This window comes from Vulpes lagopus, chromosome X (assembly GCF_018345385.1).
Source record: "Vulpes lagopus strain Blue_001 chromosome X, ASM1834538v1, whole genome shotgun sequence".
Classification (NCBI taxonomy): Eukaryota; Metazoa; Chordata; class Mammalia; order Carnivora; family Canidae; genus Vulpes; species Vulpes lagopus.
Window position 1 is genome coordinate 101,154,218 of NC_054848.1, and position 20,751 is coordinate 101,174,968.

Below are 20,751 nucleotides of genomic sequence, written 5' to 3' on the forward strand. Positions count from 1 at the left end.
GGTTGAGCTCCTCACTCTTGTTTTTGGGTCATGAGATTGAACTCCCAGTTGGGCTTTGCACTAAGCCCTGAGTCTGGTTAGGATTCTTCCTCCCACCCCCGCTCCTCCCCCCACTCCTCACTCCTGTGTTGGTAGGTGTGCACTCGTGTGTGTGTGCACGCTCTCTCATAAACAAAATCTTAAAAGAAGTAGGGAGGGTGTAGAATGATGACCTTGAGGCCCTGCAGAGTTCAGAACTGCCTTCGGAATCAACAAAGCAAAGCTGAATTCTGATTACCAACTGTTAATGTTCAGGGGCTTCTTTTCCACTGTTTGAAAGTGATGGTCCAAATGTGTGGTATCTGTAGTCCTTTTCTCTGAACCCAGAGCACCCCATTTCCTGATGGTGTGAGAAGAGCATTTACTGTCACTGGGGAGAGTGTTGCATTTTAGGGAGAAGGAGTGTGGGTCTGGGTAGAAGTGGTATGTGTCTTGCAAGACACTTGCTTCTATAACTGTCTTCAGCAGGCACACCAGGTCAAAACATGAGGGCCAAAATAAAGCCTTCAAAAACCTCCAGTCTAGTGGAGGATGCAGACAAGTATGCAATCAGCTCTAATAAAAGACAAAATTTCCAAAGCTGATTTATTATTATAAAAGTGTCACACAGTTCAGAAAGGTATCGGGCAAATAGGAGAAGTTCCAGTCTACCCTGAGCCCCCATTCCTGTGCCACGGAGAGAACCACAGTTTACATGGCTTTTGTATTCTTTCTGAAACGAGCTGTGTTAGAAGTATGATAAAAGGGATGTGAACCAAGTGCCATGAGACTATGGAAGATGGGATGAGCGACCAGTTTCATGGGGAAAGGCTTCGCAGGTGATCCAGCTGTGTGTGCTGGGCTGAGAATATGGATGGAGGGCATGGGACAAACAAAGGCCTACGAGTTTAGAAAGTTTAGATAGCAGGGCTTATCCATCAAATCTGGCACTTGAGGGGTGGGGGATACACTGAGTGTGTGACCATGAGTGTGTGTGTGTATGTGTTATGGGGGGAGATTGGGCTGAAGAGGTTGAATGGGGTCATGTTTGAAAGATCTTATAGGGGCATCTGCCCTAGGCTTAGGTCATGATTCCAGGGTCCTGGGATTGAGTCCCATGTCGGGCTCCCTGCTCGGTGGGGAGCCTGCATCTCCCTCTCCCTCTGCTGCTCCCCCTGCTTGTGCTTGTTTTTTCTCTCTCTCTGTCAAATAAAAAAAAAGAAAGGTCTTGTAATAATATCGTGGTAAAGAATTCAGATGGTTTTTTTGTCTTGGTTTTTGGTTTTTATTGCTGGAGGTACTGGGGATCCATCGAAAGCAGTTCAGAGAGTGAGAAGGTCAGATTTTCTTTGTAGAAAACAAATAGTAACAGAGGATCGATCCAGTGAGGGTGGGTGGGGGTGCAGCAGAGTGACTCTTGGCAGAGGGGAACCAGTTTAGAGGCCAATGGGGACGCTGGGAGCAGGACAGTGCAATGGGAGGAGGGAACGCCTTGGAATGGAGACCGTTAACATGGGGATGCAGTATGTCTTCCTGGTTTGGTCAAAGGGAGCGCATGGCCCCTAAGCGGCCTCCCCAGCACCCCTCCCAGCTGTCCCCAGGCCGCCACCGCCACCGGGCTGGTGTGCTCAGCAAAGTCAGCCTGGCTGTAACGTGAGCTCTGGCCCTGCAGAAAGGACGGTGCTGCCGCTGGAGAAAAAACTTGTCTAATGCATTCCAGAGCCAAAGAGAAATGCCTTTTAGATTACCCGCAGTTTAGGCCTTTCTCCACGGCTCCCCGTCTGTTGGGGAAGGTCTTGGAGAACAAGGGGAGGCAGGGGAAGCAGGAGTGAGAACAAGGAAAGGAGACCAGGTGGGGGTAGCAGGGGTTGGTTGGGGGGAAGAACTGGCCCAGATGGTGAATTCCAGGTTGTGGGGTGTGGTGGAAGGCCTGGGGATGCCTCCTCTGACTTTTAGGTTCTGGAAGGTCCCTTTCCCTTTTTGGGGAGAGGTCAGTCATGGGGTTGAGGGCCCATGACTGGGCTGAAAGATGGTTCGGCCACTGTAGGGAAAGGGAGAGTTTGCCTCAGCGACATGCCAGGCACCCTTGGTTGAGTTTGGTGGGGAGTAGCTGGACTGGCAACCTGCCCCGGCATTATAGCACCCCACTGCTTCCCCCTAACCCTTTTCCCTAACTCCCACTCTTGCCTCTTTCAGGCCCTGCAACTGGTTCCTTTTTACCGACGTCCTGAAGAGGCTGAAGCTTTCCTCCAGGATCTTTCAGGCTCGGTTCCCGCACTTTGAAATTGCCACCTTGCCCAAGGCTGAGTTCTACCGGCAGGTGGCCTCCAGTCAGCTTCTGACCCCAGCCGAGAGGCCCGGAGGCATGGACGACAGATCCGCTCCAGGCTCCTCTGAGACTGTGGAGCTGGTGCGGTACGAGCCCGAGCTCCTTCGGCTCCTGGGGTCCGAGGTGGAATTCCAGCCTTGGAACAGTTGACGGGGACACAGCCCCTCCCTTTTCTTTCTCCTCCCAAGTTCGCCCTTCCCCACCTCCCATGTTTTTCCCCCCCACCGAGCACCAGACTGCAGAATGAGGCAATAATACGGACCAACAAGAAGCCGCCTTATCAATGCCAGCATTAGTGACTGGATTTTGTTCTTTCCGGTTATGATTAGTTCTCATCTCCCTGTCATCGTCTTTGTTGTTGTGGTTGGTGATGGGGGTGGAAAGTTGAACTTCACGTCTGAGGGCAAGAGGTCCTGGGGATATTTGGGAGGTGGCGCCAGGGCCCCTTGGACTGGCCTCCTGGTGTATGAACAGGACCACACGTGGGCCCTGGGTGGCCTTGGCCTGTCCGGAGGAGAAATGAGCAAAGCCCAAATCTCTGAGCGCCCCCTCCATTCCCCTGTGTTCTTCTGTCTTCCATAGTATTTATTTTATTAGTATTTAATTTGTATTGTTTCATTGGTTTCTGATAAGTCTGTATCACTGTGACGATTTGAGACAACTTGTTGTATTGAGGGACTTTCTTCACCTCCTTTCTTTGTCTTTCTTGATCAGCTCTGGAGCTGCCCCTTCCCTCTGACAAAGTGATGCCCAGGTTTGTTTTCACCCCACTGGGGAGGGGGCAGGAGAGGTGGGGGGGGGCTTCCCCCCCCAGGACCCATGACTAATGAAGGTGGCTGGTGCTGGCCTGGGGCTGGGGGGTGAGGGTAATCCTGAGGCTTTGGTGCTTCCCTCCCCCCCCCCCATTTTTTTTTCTTGTTTCACCACTTGCCCTTTGCAGCAGCCCTACTATATTGAGATGAGTGTTTCTGGGGAGGGGTGGGTCGTGAGGGGGAGGGGTTCATGGGTTACTGTATTTGGGGAGAGTCAAGAATGGGCCCAAAGGCTGAGGTCTCCCCCCTCCTCACACTTCCTTCACTGCTCCCCTCAGAGGGCACAATATGGGTTTGTTCCCACATCTCCCCCCACCCGCCGCCTCCTCCAGCCACCCTCTGCCCCTTTCTGCCTTCACCCTTTCTGGATGCTGAGCCTCTCAGCCCCCAACCCTTGACCCTCACCTCTCCCCCTTGCCAGACTCAGCAACCCCTTCCTCTCTGCTCCCTGCTTCTCCTGCCCCCATCCTCCTGTGGAATCTGCAGAGGGCTCAGGGATGGATTGCCAGATGTGAGATCCAGGCCTCAGCTGTTTCCTGGGCGAGGGCAGGAGGCAGGGTTCCAGCTGGGCTCCACTTCCACCGAGGGACCCGGGGCTGATTGTGTGGCCCTGGTGGGCCTCCCTTTTGGCCTCCAGCGCTGGATTTGTTCTGGGAGAGAGAGGGCGAGAGGGAGGAGCTTGGGCCCTTTCCCTGTCCCTGCCCCCTCTGTGGCATTGTCTTTCCTACTCTTGTTCTTATTTTTCTACCAATTGCTATTTTTTCCAAACAATCCTTGTAGAGAGTATGTACCATCCAAAGGCAGGAGGGCCTCACTGTGGCCGGCTCTGGTTGGAGATGGTACAGTTTTATTGTACAGGTGCTAAAACAACAACAACAAAAGAAGAAAATGGAAAAAAAAGACAAAAAAAAAGGCAAAAAAAAAAAAGCCAGTTTGAGGATGGGACAATCTGTTCTCTGGAGACTCCTGACCCATGCAGGAGCATTGGTGGTTATTTTCTTTGTATTGTGTTTGTTCTTTGTTCCCAGGGGGATGTTCTCGGCCCCCTTCTGTAGGACTGCTCCCCACCCCCACCATACTGCCCAGTTGGTTTTGAACAGTTGTTCTCCCTTTTTAAAAAAATATATATATATATAAAGTTGAGGGGTTTTGGGTTTTAATTTTTTGGTTTTGTGGGGGTTCATGGTATCGTGTGGTTTATTTTATGTTTGCCTTTACCTTTTTGCATTTGGGTGTGTATTCTGGCTGCCCTTTATGTTTCATTTTGAGCAACTGGCTGTGGAGTCAAAAACACTTGCATACTGAAAAACCTGTGTCAGGGCTTCTGTCTCCTGTCTTTACTCTGCTCCCCGTATTGGATTCTCTGTGGTTAAAACAGACAGGTGTCCTGATGAAGTCGTGGGAAACCTCCCGATCCTGCCTTGCAGTTTGGGTATGATGAAGGAGGACAAGGTGACGGGGCTGGTAAACATTTGGGCCACTGGGGCAAGATCTGGAAAGAAAGGAGAAGGCAGGGGCACATCCTGAGGAGAGGGGAGCGGTGGGGAGAATTTGACCTGTATCCGTTCAGGCACACGTGCGTGTGCGTGTGTGTGCGCGCGTGCGTGCATGCGTGTGTGTTGCTTGTTTGCTTTAGGAGTAGCAGAACTGGAAGGAGGAGCCCTTTTAGGTGACTATAGGGAATGATCCTCTTTAAGTCAAGGAAATCACCTGCCTGCCGGCTCTCTTGCCCTGGGCCACCCACATCGGCATCTGACCACAGTCTTATCACTGCCCTCACTGTTGTGCTCCCCCTGCTCACCTGCACAGGTTTCCCACTTACAAAAAACAGTGGTAGAAACTCCAATTCCTTCTGACTCCTGCCTCCAGAATGTACCCATTACTGGTTGAGGGGAAGGGGATGTTCGACAAGTCTGGAATGTTTCAGCTATATTCCTAGAACCTCTCCCTGGGGCTTAACTCTCTGGAGAGCCCTGTGAGTGTACAGGTGAGGGGATCTATGGGTCTGGCCAACTGTAGTCTAGCCAACCCCAGGAGTGACCTGTGAGCTGCCCTTTACCTAGGCCCCAAGGAGCATGCTTCGAGCCAGGTCTTTCCGCCCAGATGGAGGAACATCCATCTGTTCTTTGAGCCACAGCATTAATTTTCCTTGTTGGCCTTTGCTTACCCACTTTCTGATCTTGTTCTCCTGGAATAGTTGTTTTCTCATGTTCCCAAACAACCTCACAAGACTGATTTTAGCTCAGTCCTCTGTAACTTGCAGTCAAGAAATCCGCCGTGTCAAAAGGTCATGAAAGCTATGTGGTGAGTGCAAGGATTCAGTTCAAAGGGATGAGCAAGAGCACTGGGGTGGTTGAAAGGATTTCCGGGAGAGAGGCTGCCCAGTTGACACTTTAGTAGAAACATAGGAATTAGGGGTGGCCAGGAAGAGTCCCTGAACTGAGGGGACAATTGGGGAAAAGGTTTAGAGACAAGAGGGTAGTGTGTGCAGGGAACTCCAACCCACTTGAGTGTCACTGCAGCTGGAAGGGACAGATGGGGAGGGAGGGGTATGAGTCCTGCCAGGTGTGCCAAGGAGCACAGCTTGGGACTTTTGCCTTAGGTGATGGGGAACCATGGGAAAACTTTAAACTGGGTAATGGGAGGGGTCTTGTTTTTGTTTTAATAAACTGGTAAAAACGTGTTGGAGGTAGGTCAGATGGAGAGGAAGAAAGGAAAGGCTTGAGATTCAGAAGAAAGGCTGAAGGGAGAGTGGTGAGGGTACTCAGGCTTCCATTTAAGAGAGAGCGAGATGGGGGATCCCTGGCTGGCGCAGCGCTTTGGCGCCTGCCTTTGGCCCGGGGCGCGATCCTGGAGACCCGGGATCGAATCCCACGTCGGGCTCCCGGTGCATGGAGCCTGCTTCTCCCTCTGCCTGTGTCTCTGCCTCTCTCTCTCTCTCTCTCTGTGACTATCATAAAAAAAAAAAAGAGAGAGAGAGAGCGAGATGCCACGGGCAGTGTCACAGTGACCCCAGGGGATTAGGCCAGGGTCCTTTGGGGAGCTGTGGAAAGCCATGGGCATCTGGGTTCAGGTGTGTGGGCACACAGGCCCCTTCATTTCCCTGCAGAAAGGAGGCAAGTTAAAAGCAAAACCAACCAGCAGTTCCTTGTCTTCTTGTCGTCGGGCTCATGTCCACACCTTTCCTTAGAGCATCTCACTGCCCCTTTGCCAATGCGGGAAGATCAGGGCAGGAGGTATGGGCTGTGATACTAAGCCTGCATCCCTACTCCAGACTGGGGTGAGGGGAGTGGCCTCTTTTCCAATAGATCTCTTCATCCTTCCAGTGAGGCCGAGGGGCAGGAGCCAGCTCCAGCTCAGCACCTACCACCTAGGCTGACCTCCGGTGAGAACCTAATCGTTCTGTCTTCCTTGCTCCATCTGCCAAACAGGGCTCCGTTTACCCACCAAGGAAGAGAATCCTACCGAGCAAACAGCGTTGTTTAGCTGAAGTTAGTTCCTCCTGCGCACCGAGGTCGTGGGCCTACAGTTAATGATGATTTTACCAGAATGTTCCTCTTTGGGGTGCAGGGTTAAAGGGAGGCCCTGTTCAAGTCTCCGTACATCCGGGGAAAGGACCATCCGCTTTCCTTGCGTCCCCACCTGGGCTGGAGGGGGGTTGATCTGGGCAGTATAGTGTCCCTTCCATAATCTAACCTGCAACAGGGAAGATTGCTGAGTGGTCTGTTGTGTCCCGCCCCCGCTAAGACGAGAGTGGGGGGCGGGGTAGGGAGAATGGGGTCCGCCCTTGGGGCGGCCTGCTTAGCGGCCCGGGGAGGTAGCTGCTCCGGCTCTCGGGACCCCGCAGCGGGGCGGGCCGGGACCGCTCGTGCTCCCCAGACCCCGGGGGCCACCGCGAGGGGAGCTGGCACGCCGCGGGGCGCCCGGGCTCACGCCGCCGGCGGTCGCGGCCCTCCGCCCGCCCGCAAACGGACGCCGCGCTCGCTCTCTGATCTCAAGGTGGAAAGCGGCGCCTCGCGGATGTGCAGCGAAGGCGGCCGCCGTGGGGAGGCGGGGAGCGGCGCTGGCCGGGGCCGCCGCGTGCTCACCTGCCGGCCCAGGAGGCTGGGGGAGGGGACCGCTGCGGGGGGCGGGCGCGACCGGCCAATGGGGAGAAGGCATCCGGCCCCAGCTAAAAGCTCCCTGCAAAGTGGAGGGGTGGGGTCCGGGAGGGGAAGTTCGAAGCTCGGGAGCACTGGAAGGCCTGGGTGGGGGCTGGAGCCACCCAGGGACGGTCGGGGGCGCAGTCCGGCGGGAGGGACGGGAAGACGGCGGCCCCACCCCAGCCGCCTCTCCCTTCCCCAGCTCCGCTGGGCCGTCAGCCCCCCATCGCCAGCTCGACAGCGCCACCTGCTGGACATTGGTCCCTACGCCCGGCGCCCCTGGGGCCGAGGCTCTCGGAGGCTGTGACCTTCTGGGCCTCTGGGCCTTGGGAGAGGGGAATGAGCTCACCCACCCCGGTCACGGCTTTGGAAACAGCGACAACCGCCTCTTGAAAAATACGTTATGGGGTCAGAGAGAGGCACAGCTGATAGCGGTCTAGGGCTCCCCGTGGACCCTGTTGCGGGGGGAGCCTAGGCCTGGGCAAGGAAGAAGGAAGCAGCTGCCTGCAGTGTTACATGAAGGGCCAAAAAGCTGTGAAAGCTCTCAAGTGTGGCTTGCCTTGCTCCTCCCCCTTTTGCCTGTCACAGTCTAGGGCTGAAATCCCCATGATTAGAGACAAAATTCATTCGTTCTTTCAATAAACATTTATTGAGCACCTACTGTGTGCCAGGCACTGTGCTAGGCGCTGGGGATACATCAGTGACTAACACACAGTCCCTGTCCTTGAGGAGCTCACAGTCTATTGGAGGGGAAACGTACATAAACACATAGCTAAGGAGCTACCATGTGCTAAGTGCTACAATAAGAGGTATACACAAAGTGCTGTGGGAGCCCAGAGGAAGAGTAATACATCGGCTGCTAGCAGGTGAGGAGTGTGTCTCCTGACTCCATTACACACCGTCACAAAGGCAAGGATGTTGTTGCCCTGTGGCTCTGGTGCAAATGCACCGGTCTCCTGAGGGTCTCCTCCAGCCCTCTCCCATAACTTGATCAGCACAGGTTAGTTGACCAGATTAGCTAATTTAACACTTTGAATTAGGAAAGAAACTGGACAGGGAAGTTTCTTTAGGGGCAGGGGATGTTCAAAGTAGTAACAACTCTTGGGTGCCAGGCTGGGGGGTGGGAGTGAGGATACTATGAGGGCACTGAGCCAGGGAGGCCTGGCCCTGGGCAGTGGAGCACCTAGAGTGAGTGTCTATGCAGAGGGAAGGTCAGAAAGAGGTCACCAGCCTCAGACTTTGGTCCCCGTCTCTCACCAGCTTAGTTCAACCCATGATATCTGCTGGTGCTCACTAGATGCTTCATAGCACGCCCTGCTCTGCGGGTGATACGGCCCCCCTGCCCTCAGAAGGTAACACACTAACTGCGGAGACAAAATAGGTCCAGGTCATGAAGATTTAAGTAACAGTTTGTGATCTTAACACAGGAGATGTCACAGGCTGTTCTTGATCAGTTGCCAAAAGAGTGGCAATTTGCTACAAATCTAAAACAAAAGACTTCACGTAAGGGTAGGCTGGTCTGGGGAAGCAGCTTCCACAGAGTCTTAGAGGATGGATATGATTGAATCGGTACCAGCAAGGTGTGAGGAGCATCCTGGTCGAGCATAACCAAGTAAAGCGAAACCACAAAAGTGAGAAACTTGGAACAGAGGCCCGCTCGGAGGACAGCAAATCCCTGACTCTGACTGAAGCACTACTTTGGGGGGCAGGGAAACGAAGTGAGAGATGATAGGGGACTTCATGGGGAAGGGCCTTGTCAGGTCAACGACTTGAAATGAAAGCCTTGAGCCCTCCTCCCAGACCCCTGGACTGCATCGAGATTCAGCAAATACGGGGTTAATGCCCAGCTGCCCAGAACAGCCTGGCAGCTCCCTATCTTGAGCATCACCTCCACCGAAGGGCTATGGGGCTATGGGGTGCCACCGGAGGCTTTTTAGCAGAGAAAAGAACAGAGCTGGTGCCCTGGCAGATTGGAGGGGGTGAGACAGGTCACGGTGCGGGGCGTGTTGATGTGTCTGGGAGCGGGGACGAGCTCCGGGTGTGAGCCAGGTTGCAGGCTCTGGGAATGTGGAAGAAAGGCTAGATGTCAGAGATGTGGCAGTCTGACTTCAGGAGCCGGGGGAGGGGACAGGGTCACACGAAGGCGGCCATCAGATGGCTCTGAAATGTCAAGCTTAGAAGGTCAGGAAAATGGTGGTATGATTCATAGAAGTAGGCAAGTCATGAAAGCTTTTCCTTTGGCTTTTTGAGGGGAAAGGTGGTGTGTGTGTGTGTGTGTGTGTAAGGAAAGACTCTAAAGTCCAGTATGTAAGGACGCCTGGGTGGCTCAGCTGTTGAGCGTCTGTCTTCGGCTCAAGGCGTGATCCTGGGGTCCCGGGATCGAGTCCCGCGTTGGGCTCCCTGCATGGAGCTTGCTTCTCCCTCTGCCTATGCCTTTGCCTGCCTCTTTGTCTCTCATGAATAAATAAAATCTTTAAAAAATAAAGTCCAGGATGTATATAAAGACTTCACAATCCATTTCTGATAGAGGGGCTGGCTTTGGGGCACGACAGGCGTCTGGATGGAAATGTCCAGCAGGCAGGAGCCGTGGACAGTAGTAGGGGCTGCTGCTCTCAACTCCAGACCCATTCCCAAAGAGCCAAGCTAGAGCCAGGAGAACGGGTGAAACCCTTGGGGGGCGCACCCACATTCACGGTGGCAGGTGGCAGACATGGAGCCAGCCCAGGCACAGGGAGCAGAGCAGGCAGCGGGGGAAGCACAAGAGCCCAGCTAGTGCGGGAGGGGGTAGTAAGTAGTGTCATGAGCCGAGAAGGCTCATGGGGACCCAGTACCGTGAAGAAGACATCTGACGTCACTGTGAGGGTCTCAATGACCTTCAGCTGATGAGTTCTGTGGAATTGGGGGAGGCAGGGCCACCCCTAACCCATGTAGCACCATCGTGCAAATTTTTTACAGGTGACTCTTGTGGGATGTTTCACTTTCCACCATCAGCAATTTGTCTTGATAAACTGATTATATTAGAAAAAAGCGTTTTGATACCAAGTGCTGGAGACATGTGAGAAATGCACCTGCATGCCCATAAATGGTTCCTTCCCAAGGAGGGAAAGGGGAAGAACAAGAAGAGGGTGGGAGAAGACCTCAGAGGCTTGGCAGTGACCCGAAGGAGAGAGAGAAAAATCTGGGGAGGTAGTTAGGTCAAGTGGATGGTTTTTTTTTTACTGAGGACATAGCTAAGGGCCCGAGGCACCAATTCACACTAACCAGATTCACCAGATAACAGAATTGTTTCTGAGGCTGCTGTGTCCTAGCTCTTAGCCTTGCCCCCAAATTTGGCTTGAGAGAGGTGAGCTAACTCAAACGGGAAGGAGGACTTAAGCAGAGAGAGGTTCACTTAAGAGAGGATCGGCTGATGCTTCCTCAGGAGGAGGAAAGAGAGAAGCAAGGAGCCAGGTAGAGACAGGAGAAGTGGCAGGGGCGCTCACATCCGCTGGCTCCTGTCTTCTTGGCGTAAGAGTCAGGGCTAGGTGCGAAAGTCGGAGATGAGGGCCAACGGTCCACTTGAGATCTGCGGGAGCCATCGTGTAGGTGGGTGGGTTGGCAAACCTACAAGGTGAGTAGAAGGCAGGCTGAACAGCAGGCACGCACAAGCACGAAGGGAAGCAGCCCTGGTGTGCATCGCTACACGACTACCCCAGCCAGGCCAGACAGCAGGGAGCTAGTGGGGCAACACGGACCGGGAGAGATCCCCGGCTCGGGGGGATAGGCTGGTATTACGGCCCAGGCCCTTGTCCCTTTGAACGCCATCTTCCCCAGCACACATGCCCACTGAAATTCTCCTACCCTGGACCTGCTCCGGCTCTGTGACATCTCACCCAGTTGGGGGGATCCAGCCTGTACCCTGTAGCCTCAGAGCAACCGAATGGTTTGTACAAAGGGAACTAGAGAATGCTTTCTCTTCAAACCAAATCCCCATCTCTGCAGCTGACCCGTGGAGACACACACCCTCGAAGATCTCACAGCTACACCCCCATCCTCCCCAAAGAAACAGAGATACAGACCCACGAGTACACACAAATACATACAGAGATATTCACATATGGGATAGGAGGTTCCCCTCGGAGCCCCTGCATCGGCCCTGGCCACAAACTTCTCAGGAGGTTCTCCCTCCATCACCAAGTCAGCCCATTACCCTGACAAGAGCATATCCCCTAGTGCTCTTGAAGGCCATGGTCTGACACCAGGGGTGCCCCAGCTGGGCATGGCTGGGCCATGGTGACACCGGGCAGGGGTCGGGGACAGGGGATCCGGCGGACTGAGATCCCATGGGAAAAGAAGGGCAGGTGTGCTGCTTCAGTCTCTGCTATAGAAAGTCCATATAAAAATGCTGCTCAACTTTGCCTGGTGAGGCATACTGCCCTCAACCCCTTTGCTTACAGGTCATGGGGCTCCATCTTAATAAGAGAAGTGGGGTTGAATGGGGAGAAGGGGGCTGGGGTCGGGGATCTGGTCAGCAGGTTCCCAGATGTGGTCACGCCAGGCTCAGTCATGAACAGGGACCCTGAGCCTGAGGAGAGCTCAAGTTCAGCCACTGGGGTCAGCCCAACAGTGGGGCAGCTGGGAGAAGAGAAAGTCTGGTTCCCCAGAAGGCTCGGATTGTGGGAACCCCTTGAAACCACCTGGGTTGGAAGTGGCTGAAGGTGAGCCCGATCCCTCAGGAGCTCCCTCAGGGTCTCTTCAGGAACCAGCAACCCCTCCATGGGGGCCCCAGTTACCATCCCCTGCATGTACGAGGAGGGCCTCAGCGGCCCCTCCTTGCCCCCAGAGGCTGCCGTGGCACCGGAAGTCCTGATGAAGGCAGCAATGACAGTCCCAGGAGGCTGAGAGCTGGGCCCGGCTGGTCCGGCCCCGGTGACGGAGGATGGCACCGGGTTGGTAGGACGGTTGGCCCCGGCCAGAAGCTGGGGGAGACCACTAAGAATCAGCGGAGCCCCCGGTGCTGCCACCTGACTTTCTTGGAAACTGGTGTTCAGGGGGAAGGAGGCCTGCAAAGTGAAGGTGTCCTTGAAGGTCGAAGCAGGCGGAACGCTCTGGAGGACAAGCTGGGTTGAGGCAGTAGTACTGGCAGGAGGCCCGTTGGTCAGCACTGTGGTCAGTGGAATTGTCTGCAGGGTCAAGGCTGAGCCTGACCCCACTGGGGCCACTCCTAGGTGGATGTTGCTGGGCACTGAAGTACTAAGAAGAGAGGAAACAGATTTGATTAAGGCAAGAGGCATCTCCCAATTGGCCAGGAAGGAGCGCCTGTGAGGAACAGAGCCAGCTGAAGGTGTTCGGTTCCTCTGTGGTTGGATCAGTGAACATCTACCGAGTACCTAGTAGAGTTTGGGAATCATCCTAAAGGACTGGCAAAATAGTGCACTATTTTGAGCCACCTTCCCAATAGCCCACATGCTGAGTAAGATTAATAACCTGACTTTACAGCTTGGGGAAACAGAAGCCCAGAGAGGCTATGCAACTTGCCCTAGACCACACAGCTAGTTGCAGGGACCCACATCTAGGCCTTCTGACCCCAGAGCTCATGTTCCTCACCACTCCACTCTATTGCCTTCTGTCCCCAGAAGGGCACATCGCCCATGCCAGTATAGTGAGAGCAACATACACATATCTCAAAGCCCAGCCTTCTCAAGGAAAATCTGGAGACATGTGGCATGGATAAGAAGCAGCAAGAGCTTGCCTAGAGGGCCCAAGGAATGCAGAACAGGCATCTCTGTAACATTCTCTGTTGCCTCTTTTCCAGAGTGGAGGAGGCTTGGGGAGATGGGCCCAGATGTGGAGGTCCCTGGTGGCTGCTGGGGGAGCACTCAGAGATAACTGGCACAGCCCGAGCTGGTGACAGATGTCACCTAGGCCAAGTGCTGGCTTTGCCATTCTTTTGGTGTGTGACCGTGGGCAGGTCACTTTTCCCCTCTTGACCAACAAGTGCCCCAGTGGCTTCCCAGGGATTCTGTGAGGTTCCCACGAGACTGGAGACATAGCAGAACTTTGCAAGAGGTTGAAAACTCTCCCCACTAACTGCCCCTGCCCCGCCAACACAGGTATGATGGGAAGACGTGTACTTTGGGGCCCTTACCTCACGGTTTTGGCGAGTTTGGGCTGGCTCTCCGGTAGAGAGGCAAGCACACTGGAGGTAGTGGGGGTCTCCTCATCTACAGACAGTCCCAGTTCCAGATTCGCAGATGGCTGTAAGCCAACATTCTGAACCTTTGGCTTTTCCCAGGAAGGGCCTCCCTTGCCCTGGGGAGCAGCTCTGGCGGAGACCCTGGAGCTGGCTCGGCGGGTGGTGCTGGTGGAGGATGTGGAGGGAGTGGAGGCCTGAGGGGAGGCCACCGTGACTTCACTTCTCTCCTCATCATCTTCAATCACCACCAGGTCCTTGGGCATCTCCTTAAACTGGTACACCAGCCTCTGCCCTTCCACTTTGGCAAGGATGCCTCTCTGGTAGTAATATCTGGAGGACAAGGGGCACAGAGTGGGGAGTTAGGCAGGGCGGGCAGTAGGAGGAGGCTGGCCAGGTGGCCAAATGGGAGCCCCAAGGTCAAGAGAAGGGGTAAGGTCAACTCTTGGACTTAGAAGGCTTTTATGAAATTTCTAAGGTTTCCCCCTGAGGACACCAAGGGCCATGAAAAGGGGTCTCAAATGCTAGCCATGCCCTGCTTTGGGGAGAAGGAGGGGACTGTGCCTCCCAGGAGGGGCCAGGGGATGGGCATAGGGGCAAGAACAGGGGAGAGTTAGCAGACCCTAAAGCAGGAGGGACTTCTGGGCCCCCAGGGCAGGCACCAGGTGCCCCAGCATCCCCTACCTTAGTGCCCGCCCCATTGTCTCATAGTTCATGTCAGGCTTGTTTTTCTGCTTCCCCCACAGCTTAGACACAGCTTTGGAGTCCACCAGCTTGAAGATGCCTTTCTCTCGCTGGGTCCACTTGATGTATTTGGGGCAGGTGTTCCTGTCTTGCAGAAGCGCTAGGAGGAACTCCCAGAGATAGATGGTGCTGCCTGCGGGGGAGGGGGAGGAAGCAGGTGGTAAGGCACAGCCTGGGGCCCTGGGCCCCCTTCCCACCCAGCCAGCCTCCCAGCTGTACCTTTGCCATCCTTAGACTTCTTCCGTATGGGGATGCTGGGGTCAGTGACTGGTGAGGTACTGCGGTTGCCCTTGGTCTTCCGGACTGTGAGGGGAAGGGAGGCGGGGTGCAGGATGAGAATGAGGCCACACCCAGTGCTCCAGGGCAGGCTCCCGGGAGGGAGGGCCCCAGGGATCACTGGAGTGGGTGCCATGGCAGAGGGCAGAGTGGGGGAGAGCCAGGTCACTAGGCCCAGAGACCTGAGATCCGTCTCTGCCACCACAGCCCTCAGGTTCCTGCACCTGCCCAATGGCCTGCTGTCATTTTCAGCAGAGCACAGCAGAACCCCAAAGCACAGCAGAACCCTCCTGCTGATGCGGGGCAAAGAATGTGGTGTTTACAAATGAGTCACCTCTAGAAGAACCCAATGGGCCCAGCCCAATTTTGGAAACGAAAAGGTAGCCTAAAGGTGTAGCTGTTGTCCAAGTAAGTGTGGCACTGGGGGTTTGGCTGCCACACTAGCAAGGCACTATCAACCAGTCATTGCCTGAGTAAATCAATAACACTGGGGCTTGGGAAAGCCCAAAGTCCTCTCCCATAGATGGCCCCAGTTCCACGAGTTCTGAGAAGGAAGATAAGCACACAGCCTAAGGCGTCTTTTACAGGCAGAGGGCACTCTCCAACCCTCACAGAGGGCCAGGGCCTGGCCAGGGGGCCAAGCCTGGTGTCCGAAACACCTAGACTAGGATTCAGCCCACGTGGGGTCATTGGCATTTCTGCACGATTTTCCGTACATGCCAGGCTGACAGGAGTGGCATGGGAAATGTCAGGCTTTGGGCAGGCCAACCTATGAGGCCAGGTTTTATAGGAGAGAGGACTTTTCATCCATCCCTGTCACACCAGAGAGCTGTCCCCTTAATGTGTCTATGATCCTTGACCCACACATCCCTTATGGTCTCCCTGACCTGCCCCCCTTCCTACTACGCCCCCCCCTGCAAGCGCGCACACACACACACATCCCCCCTTCCTTACTTCTCTTCTTTGATTTTCCAGTCTTCTTGGCACCTTCCTCTCTGGGGACCGTCTCCTCCAGACAACGCCCCTCCTGGTCATCAGTGTCACCTGCCCTGTTCAGGGCATCAGGCTCAGAGACAGGAAACAGGTAGTTGGGCAGAGTGGCAGCTGGAGCAGGGTCTGAGTCTGGAAGCATCTCGGAGGCGGAGGAGCTGACTGCAAGGAGAAAGGCCTGAGGCGCCCACCCGAGGCCCAGTGCTGGGCAAGTGTATGATCCACCCTCCACCCAGCACTTCAGAGGATGGCACGCTCCCGGGGAAGGCTGAGGAGCCGTTCCCCATAGCTCCAGATACAGGATACACCTGAAAATGCCTCCTGCATCTCACACCATGAGGAGAGGAAACATCTGCAGGGCTGTGGGCATGAGCTGGCCCCAATCACAGCTGCCACATTCACAGCCCCCCGCTGGGAGTGGGGAGTTCCAGGCAACACCCAGGGTAAAAGGCCACCTTGATTTAGTCATTCACTTGTTTTACAACTGGAAGGTGCCTTAGATATCATTTAGCCCAATTCCTCTGCTTTCCTGATAAGAAAACTGAGATCCAGAGATGGCAGGGCATGTGTCCAAGGTCACACAGCAAGTCAGTATCAAGTGATTCATCAAGTATTTGCTGAAGCCCGAGGGAACATGAGTGACAGGGTTGGGAACAGAAGTGCTAGGATGCTTAACTGGCAGCTTCAGGCTCTCTTCCCCCTTGCCGGATCCTAGCATCCCCTTGGGAAGGGGCAGTTAGGGCAAGGAGTCCTTGTGTCCATGAATCAGGGAAAGGCCTCAGAGGGAGCTGGGGCAGGAGCCTCCCTTGGGGGCCTTCTGGGGTGATGGGGGGCCAAGCTCCGAGCCTGGCACATTTCTAGATAAGCCAACCCCTGCATAGTCTTCCTGAGGGCCCGGCAAGAGAGCAGAGAGGACCGAAGAGTCACCCTGGCCAACAGTAGTCAGCCTTAAAAAGAAAGGCAATTCGGACATACGTGACAACATGGACAGACCCTGACGTCATTATGGTAAACGAAATAAACCAGTCCCCAGAGACCACTACTTCATGATTACACTCATGTGAGGTCCCCAGAATAGTCCAATTCATGGCGACAGAAAGTAGAGTGGTGGCTGCCAGGGGCTGAGGGGAGGGGGAAATGGGGAATTAGTGTGTAATGGGCACATAGTCTCTGTTTTGAAACATGGAAGGTTCTGGAGGTGGATGGTGGTGATGGCTGCCCAACAACATAAATGTACTTGATACCACTGAACTGGACACTGAAAAATGGTTAAGGTAGTCAATTTTATGTTACATGTGTTTTGCAACAATTTAAAAATTGGAAAAGGGAAGTCCCCCTGGCCACCTTTCCCTTGTCTACAGTGCCCCTCTGCCCTCTCCCATCCTGTCACAGCTCAAGAGCACGTTGACATGTGTCAATGCCCGTGTGCACAGGTGCCTGGGACTCTAGTACACAATGTGATATTTTTAAATGGCGTTTTTTTGTTCCCTTGAGTAAAGGCACCAGGGTTCAGACTTACAGATCTGCTTCTCATCCAGGATGTCGTTGGGAGACTCGACATTGAGCAAGACTTCAGTGGTTGACATGGTTTGTGAGGTTGCTTCATTGTCATCTGGTTCCAAGTTCCATGGTGTGGGGTGGGGGAGTGGGCAGAAAAAAAGTTCCCTCAGGATATATAGGGCAGGGGTATAGCTATCACCAGGGCCAACCCAGAGGATAGTGTTAAGGAGCTAAGGGACCACTGGAAGGGGCTCGTGTGCCACCTACTGTAACTCTCCAGCTTTTCTCTACACTCACCCCAGCTGATCTCCACTCTTCCTTGTCCCACTCCATCTTGAAAGACCACAGATCCATTTGGATGGTTTCCTCCTCTACCACCTTTTGCTTATCCTAACCACCCTATCTATAATCTCTAACTCTTGCGGCCTGGCTCTTGCTGCATGGGGTCACTGAAAGCCATTGTGGGCTACTATAGTTCCTGAAGGCACAATCCCTTTCTCTTCCCACACTTCCCTGCTCAGGAAAGAAACAAACCTGCCAGCAAAATACTGCCCTCCAGGATCTGATCCTGTGTCATGCACAAGGTTCCATCTGTTATGATGCCATTGTGAACGTCGTCTAGCTCCAGTCCTGAGTACAGATGCAGTAATTCGGGGTAGGGCACCTGCTCCACGATCACAGCTGGGAACACTGAGGGGTCTTCCAGCTATGGACAAGAGAGGGATCCGGTTTAAGGCTCACCTGCCTCTCCCAAGAACCCCTCCCTACCAGAATCTGGCCCTTCTTGCAATTCCTAAATCTTGGAGCCCTCAGAGCTGTCTTTTGTATGGGATGACATTGCTCTGGGTCCAACCTCACTAGGTCATGCTTTGAGTGGATTCTTTTTTTTTTTTAATTTTTATTTATTTATGATAGTCACAGAGAGAGAGAGAGAGAGAGGCAGAGACACAGGCAGAGGGAGAAGCAGGCTCCATGCACCGGGAGCCCGACGTGGGATTCAATCCCAGGTCTCCAGGATCGCATCCTGGGCCAAAGGCAAGCACCAAACCGCTGCGCCACCCAGGGTTCCCCCTTATTTTTTTTTTTTTAATTTAACTTTGAGTGGATTCTTGATTAACAGAGACAGGCTAGCTCTGTGCCACTTGCACTCAGTCAAGGGCGGGCATTTTTAATTGGTTGTAGTTCTCAGGCTCAGTCTCTGGCAATGAAGACAGAACAGAGGCATTATAGAGGTAAGGTGAGGGCCCGGTCCCTGTCTGGAAGAGAGGTTTCCAATTTCCAGCTTGATTCATTGGGTGCATAGGGACACTGCTCATGTGGAGGAGGAGAAACAGGTTTTTGGAGAAAGAGAAGGGGAACAGTGTCTGGATATTGTGAGTTTGATATTTAACACGGAAATACCTATCAGTGGGTCAAAAATACGTGTCCAAGAGCTTAAAAGGGTGGTTGCTAAATCCCTTAGAGTGGATAACAACAATCAGGATGAGAATTTGACCCCTGGAAGATGTAGCTGCTCTCAAATCAAACAAAGCTAAATGAAAAAGGAGTGTGATTGGGGCAACTGGGTGGCTCAGTTGGTTGGGTATCTGACTCTTGGTTTCAGCTCATGTAGTGACGACCTCAGGGCATGGGATAGGGCCCTGAGTAGAGATTATCTCCCTCTCCCTCTGCTCCTCCCCCTGCTCATGCTTTCTCTCTCTCTCTCAAGTAAATAAATAAAAGCTTTTTAAAAAAAGGAATGTGATTGCAACTGTCTTTATTCATTCATTCATTCATTCATTCATTCACTCATTCATGGGAGACACAGAGAGGCAGAGACATAGGCAGAGGGAGAAGCAGGCTCCCTGCGGGGATCCCAGGATCATGCCCTGAGCTGAAGGCAGATGCTAAACCACTGAGCCACCCAGGCTGTCTTTAAAAAAAAAAACAACTGTCTTAAAAAAAAAGTTATTTATTCACTTATTTGAGAGAGAGAGAGAGAGTACGCTTGAGCAAGCATGGAGGGAGGAGGGGCAGAGTGAGAGGGAGAAGCAGACTCCCAACTGAGCAGGGAGCCCAACTTGGGCTTGATCCCAGGACCCTGGGACTATGACCTGAGCCAAAGGCATACGCTTAACCAACTGAGCCACCCAGGTACCCTGCAAACTCTTTAAAAATTATGTAGAGAAGGGATTATATCAGGAGCAACTTTGGGTGACTTTTTTCCCTTTCTTTCAAATTTTCTGTATTTTGCAAATTTTATTTCATGGGGCTGTTAATTCTTTTTTCATGAAAAAAGAATGACAATGCTCAGTTCTGCCTAATGTTTCTGAACAATCCAGAAAAATAAAAATTGATAAACCGCCATTGGGTTTGGCCAGTGGGCAGTCAGCCTAGCTAGAACACTTTCAGGGGACACTTTACAATGGATCTCAGAGAGGCTGGACTGAGTGCCGTCCTACTACACCACTACTGGGGTGTAGTGATGAAGGCCATGGAGTTGAGGGCCATCTGCCCAATATGGTACCCACTAGGCATGGGTGACTATTTAAATGTAAATGTAAACATTTTTCAAGATTAAAAGTCCAGTCCTTCAACTGCATTAGCCATACTTCAAGTGCCCCATAGTCTCTTGTAACTAGTGGCCCCGGAATTGGACAGGGCAAACATAGAACACTTCTAGAAAATTCCATTGATTTGTCCTAATCTAGACCAGACAGCCTGGGCTTGAAAACAAGCTCTGCTACTTACTAGCAGTGGGGCCTTGGGCAAGCTACCTAATCTTGCTGTGCATTGCCTTCCTCATTTGTAAAATTGGAGTGGTCATATTAACCCCATAGGGTTGTGTGAACAGATCAATGCACGTAAAGCCCATAGACCAGGCTCGGTGTAGAGTAGGCTCTCATCGAGTGTTTTAGGTATCAGGGACTTCTGGGAGACTAGTAATGCTTTATTTCTTAACATGGGTGGTGTGTTCATGGGTGTTCGTTTTATCATTATTCTTTAACATATATATGTATACACTCTTGTATTAATGACACATTTTTCAATACAAACCGTTTCCTGAAAAGGGAGAGAAAGGAGGTAAGAATGTAAGCACAGAGTGTGGAGACCATACTGATGAAGAGAAAGGAGTTAAGGAGGCAGTATTTTGAAGGAGGTAGGTAGAAAGGAAAGAAGGGTTTCTTCCAGGGTTGGGGAGATGTTCTAGGTTGAGGAAAAAGGTCTGGAAGGTCTTAAGGACTTATGAGAGAGTCTACGGCCATACCACCCTGAACGCGCCCGATCTCGTCTGATCTCGGAAGCTAAGCAGGGTCGGGCCTGGTTAGTACTTGGATGGGAGGACTTATGAGAGAGATGTTGGAAGTGACCACTGGGTTGAGGTCTTGGAGGCAGGAGAGAAGTATAGGTAGGAGATACTGCTGGAAGGAAGAGGGACAGTTCTTTCTCCTGGGCCCATGGGAAGTAAACTGTTCTTGTTCTTTCCTTATCAGTAAAAGGAAGAAGGGAGGGAGACAGAGGGTGTCCTTGGCTTTGAGCTTCTCTGTGAATTGGAGGAGAAGCTGTCTGAGGGCAGAGGGGCAAGTGTGAATGTGGAAGGGAACAGCCTCCATGAAGCACAGTAACAGCTGCTAAGCAGACCGAAAACAGGAAAAAAATGACTAGCAGTATTGAGAACACAGAGATGGTTAGATTTTTCTTCCCTTTCCCTTTCCTTCCCATGATACCTCCCACAAGGGGAGGCACAGCCCAGGTGTTCGATCAGACTGAGCGCTTCTAGGTGAAGAC

The 20,751-nt window shown here is 53.1% G+C and overlaps 2 protein-coding genes across 14 annotated transcripts in view; one reads left to right on the forward strand and one right to left on the reverse strand.

Annotated features, from left to right (window-relative positions):
- The window catches only part of BCORL1 (BCL6 corepressor like 1), a 63,835-nt gene extending 59,367 nt beyond the window's left edge, over positions 1 to 4,468 (forward strand). For all 11 annotated transcript variants that reach the window (XM_041741030.1, XM_041741031.1, XM_041741032.1 and 8 more), the window contains one exon: positions 2,215 to 4,468. In XM_041741030.1, the coding sequence (XP_041596964.1) occupies positions 2,215 to 2,497 (283 nt within the window). In that variant the 3' untranslated portion in view covers positions 2,498 to 4,468. The remainder of the gene's footprint in view (positions 1 to 2,214) is intronic.
- Positions 4,469 to 7,931: 3,463 nt separating this feature from the next.
- ELF4 (E74 like ETS transcription factor 4) overlaps positions 7,932 to 20,751 on the reverse strand; it is a 41,129-nt gene continuing 28,309 nt past the window's right edge. For all 3 annotated transcript variants that reach the window (XM_041742033.1, XM_041742034.1, XM_041742035.1), the window contains 7 exons: positions 17,518 to 17,689; positions 17,003 to 17,095; positions 15,448 to 15,645; positions 14,437 to 14,520; positions 14,158 to 14,350; positions 13,429 to 13,806; positions 7,932 to 12,533 (listed from right to left, as the gene is read on the reverse strand). In XM_041742033.1, the coding sequence (XP_041597967.1) occupies positions 11,732 to 12,533; positions 13,429 to 13,806; positions 14,158 to 14,350; positions 14,437 to 14,520; positions 15,448 to 15,645; positions 17,003 to 17,095; positions 17,518 to 17,689 (1,920 nt within the window). In that variant the 3' untranslated portion in view covers positions 7,932 to 11,731. The remainder of the gene's footprint in view (positions 12,534 to 13,428; positions 13,807 to 14,157; positions 14,351 to 14,436; positions 14,521 to 15,447; positions 15,646 to 17,002; positions 17,096 to 17,517; positions 17,690 to 20,751) is intronic.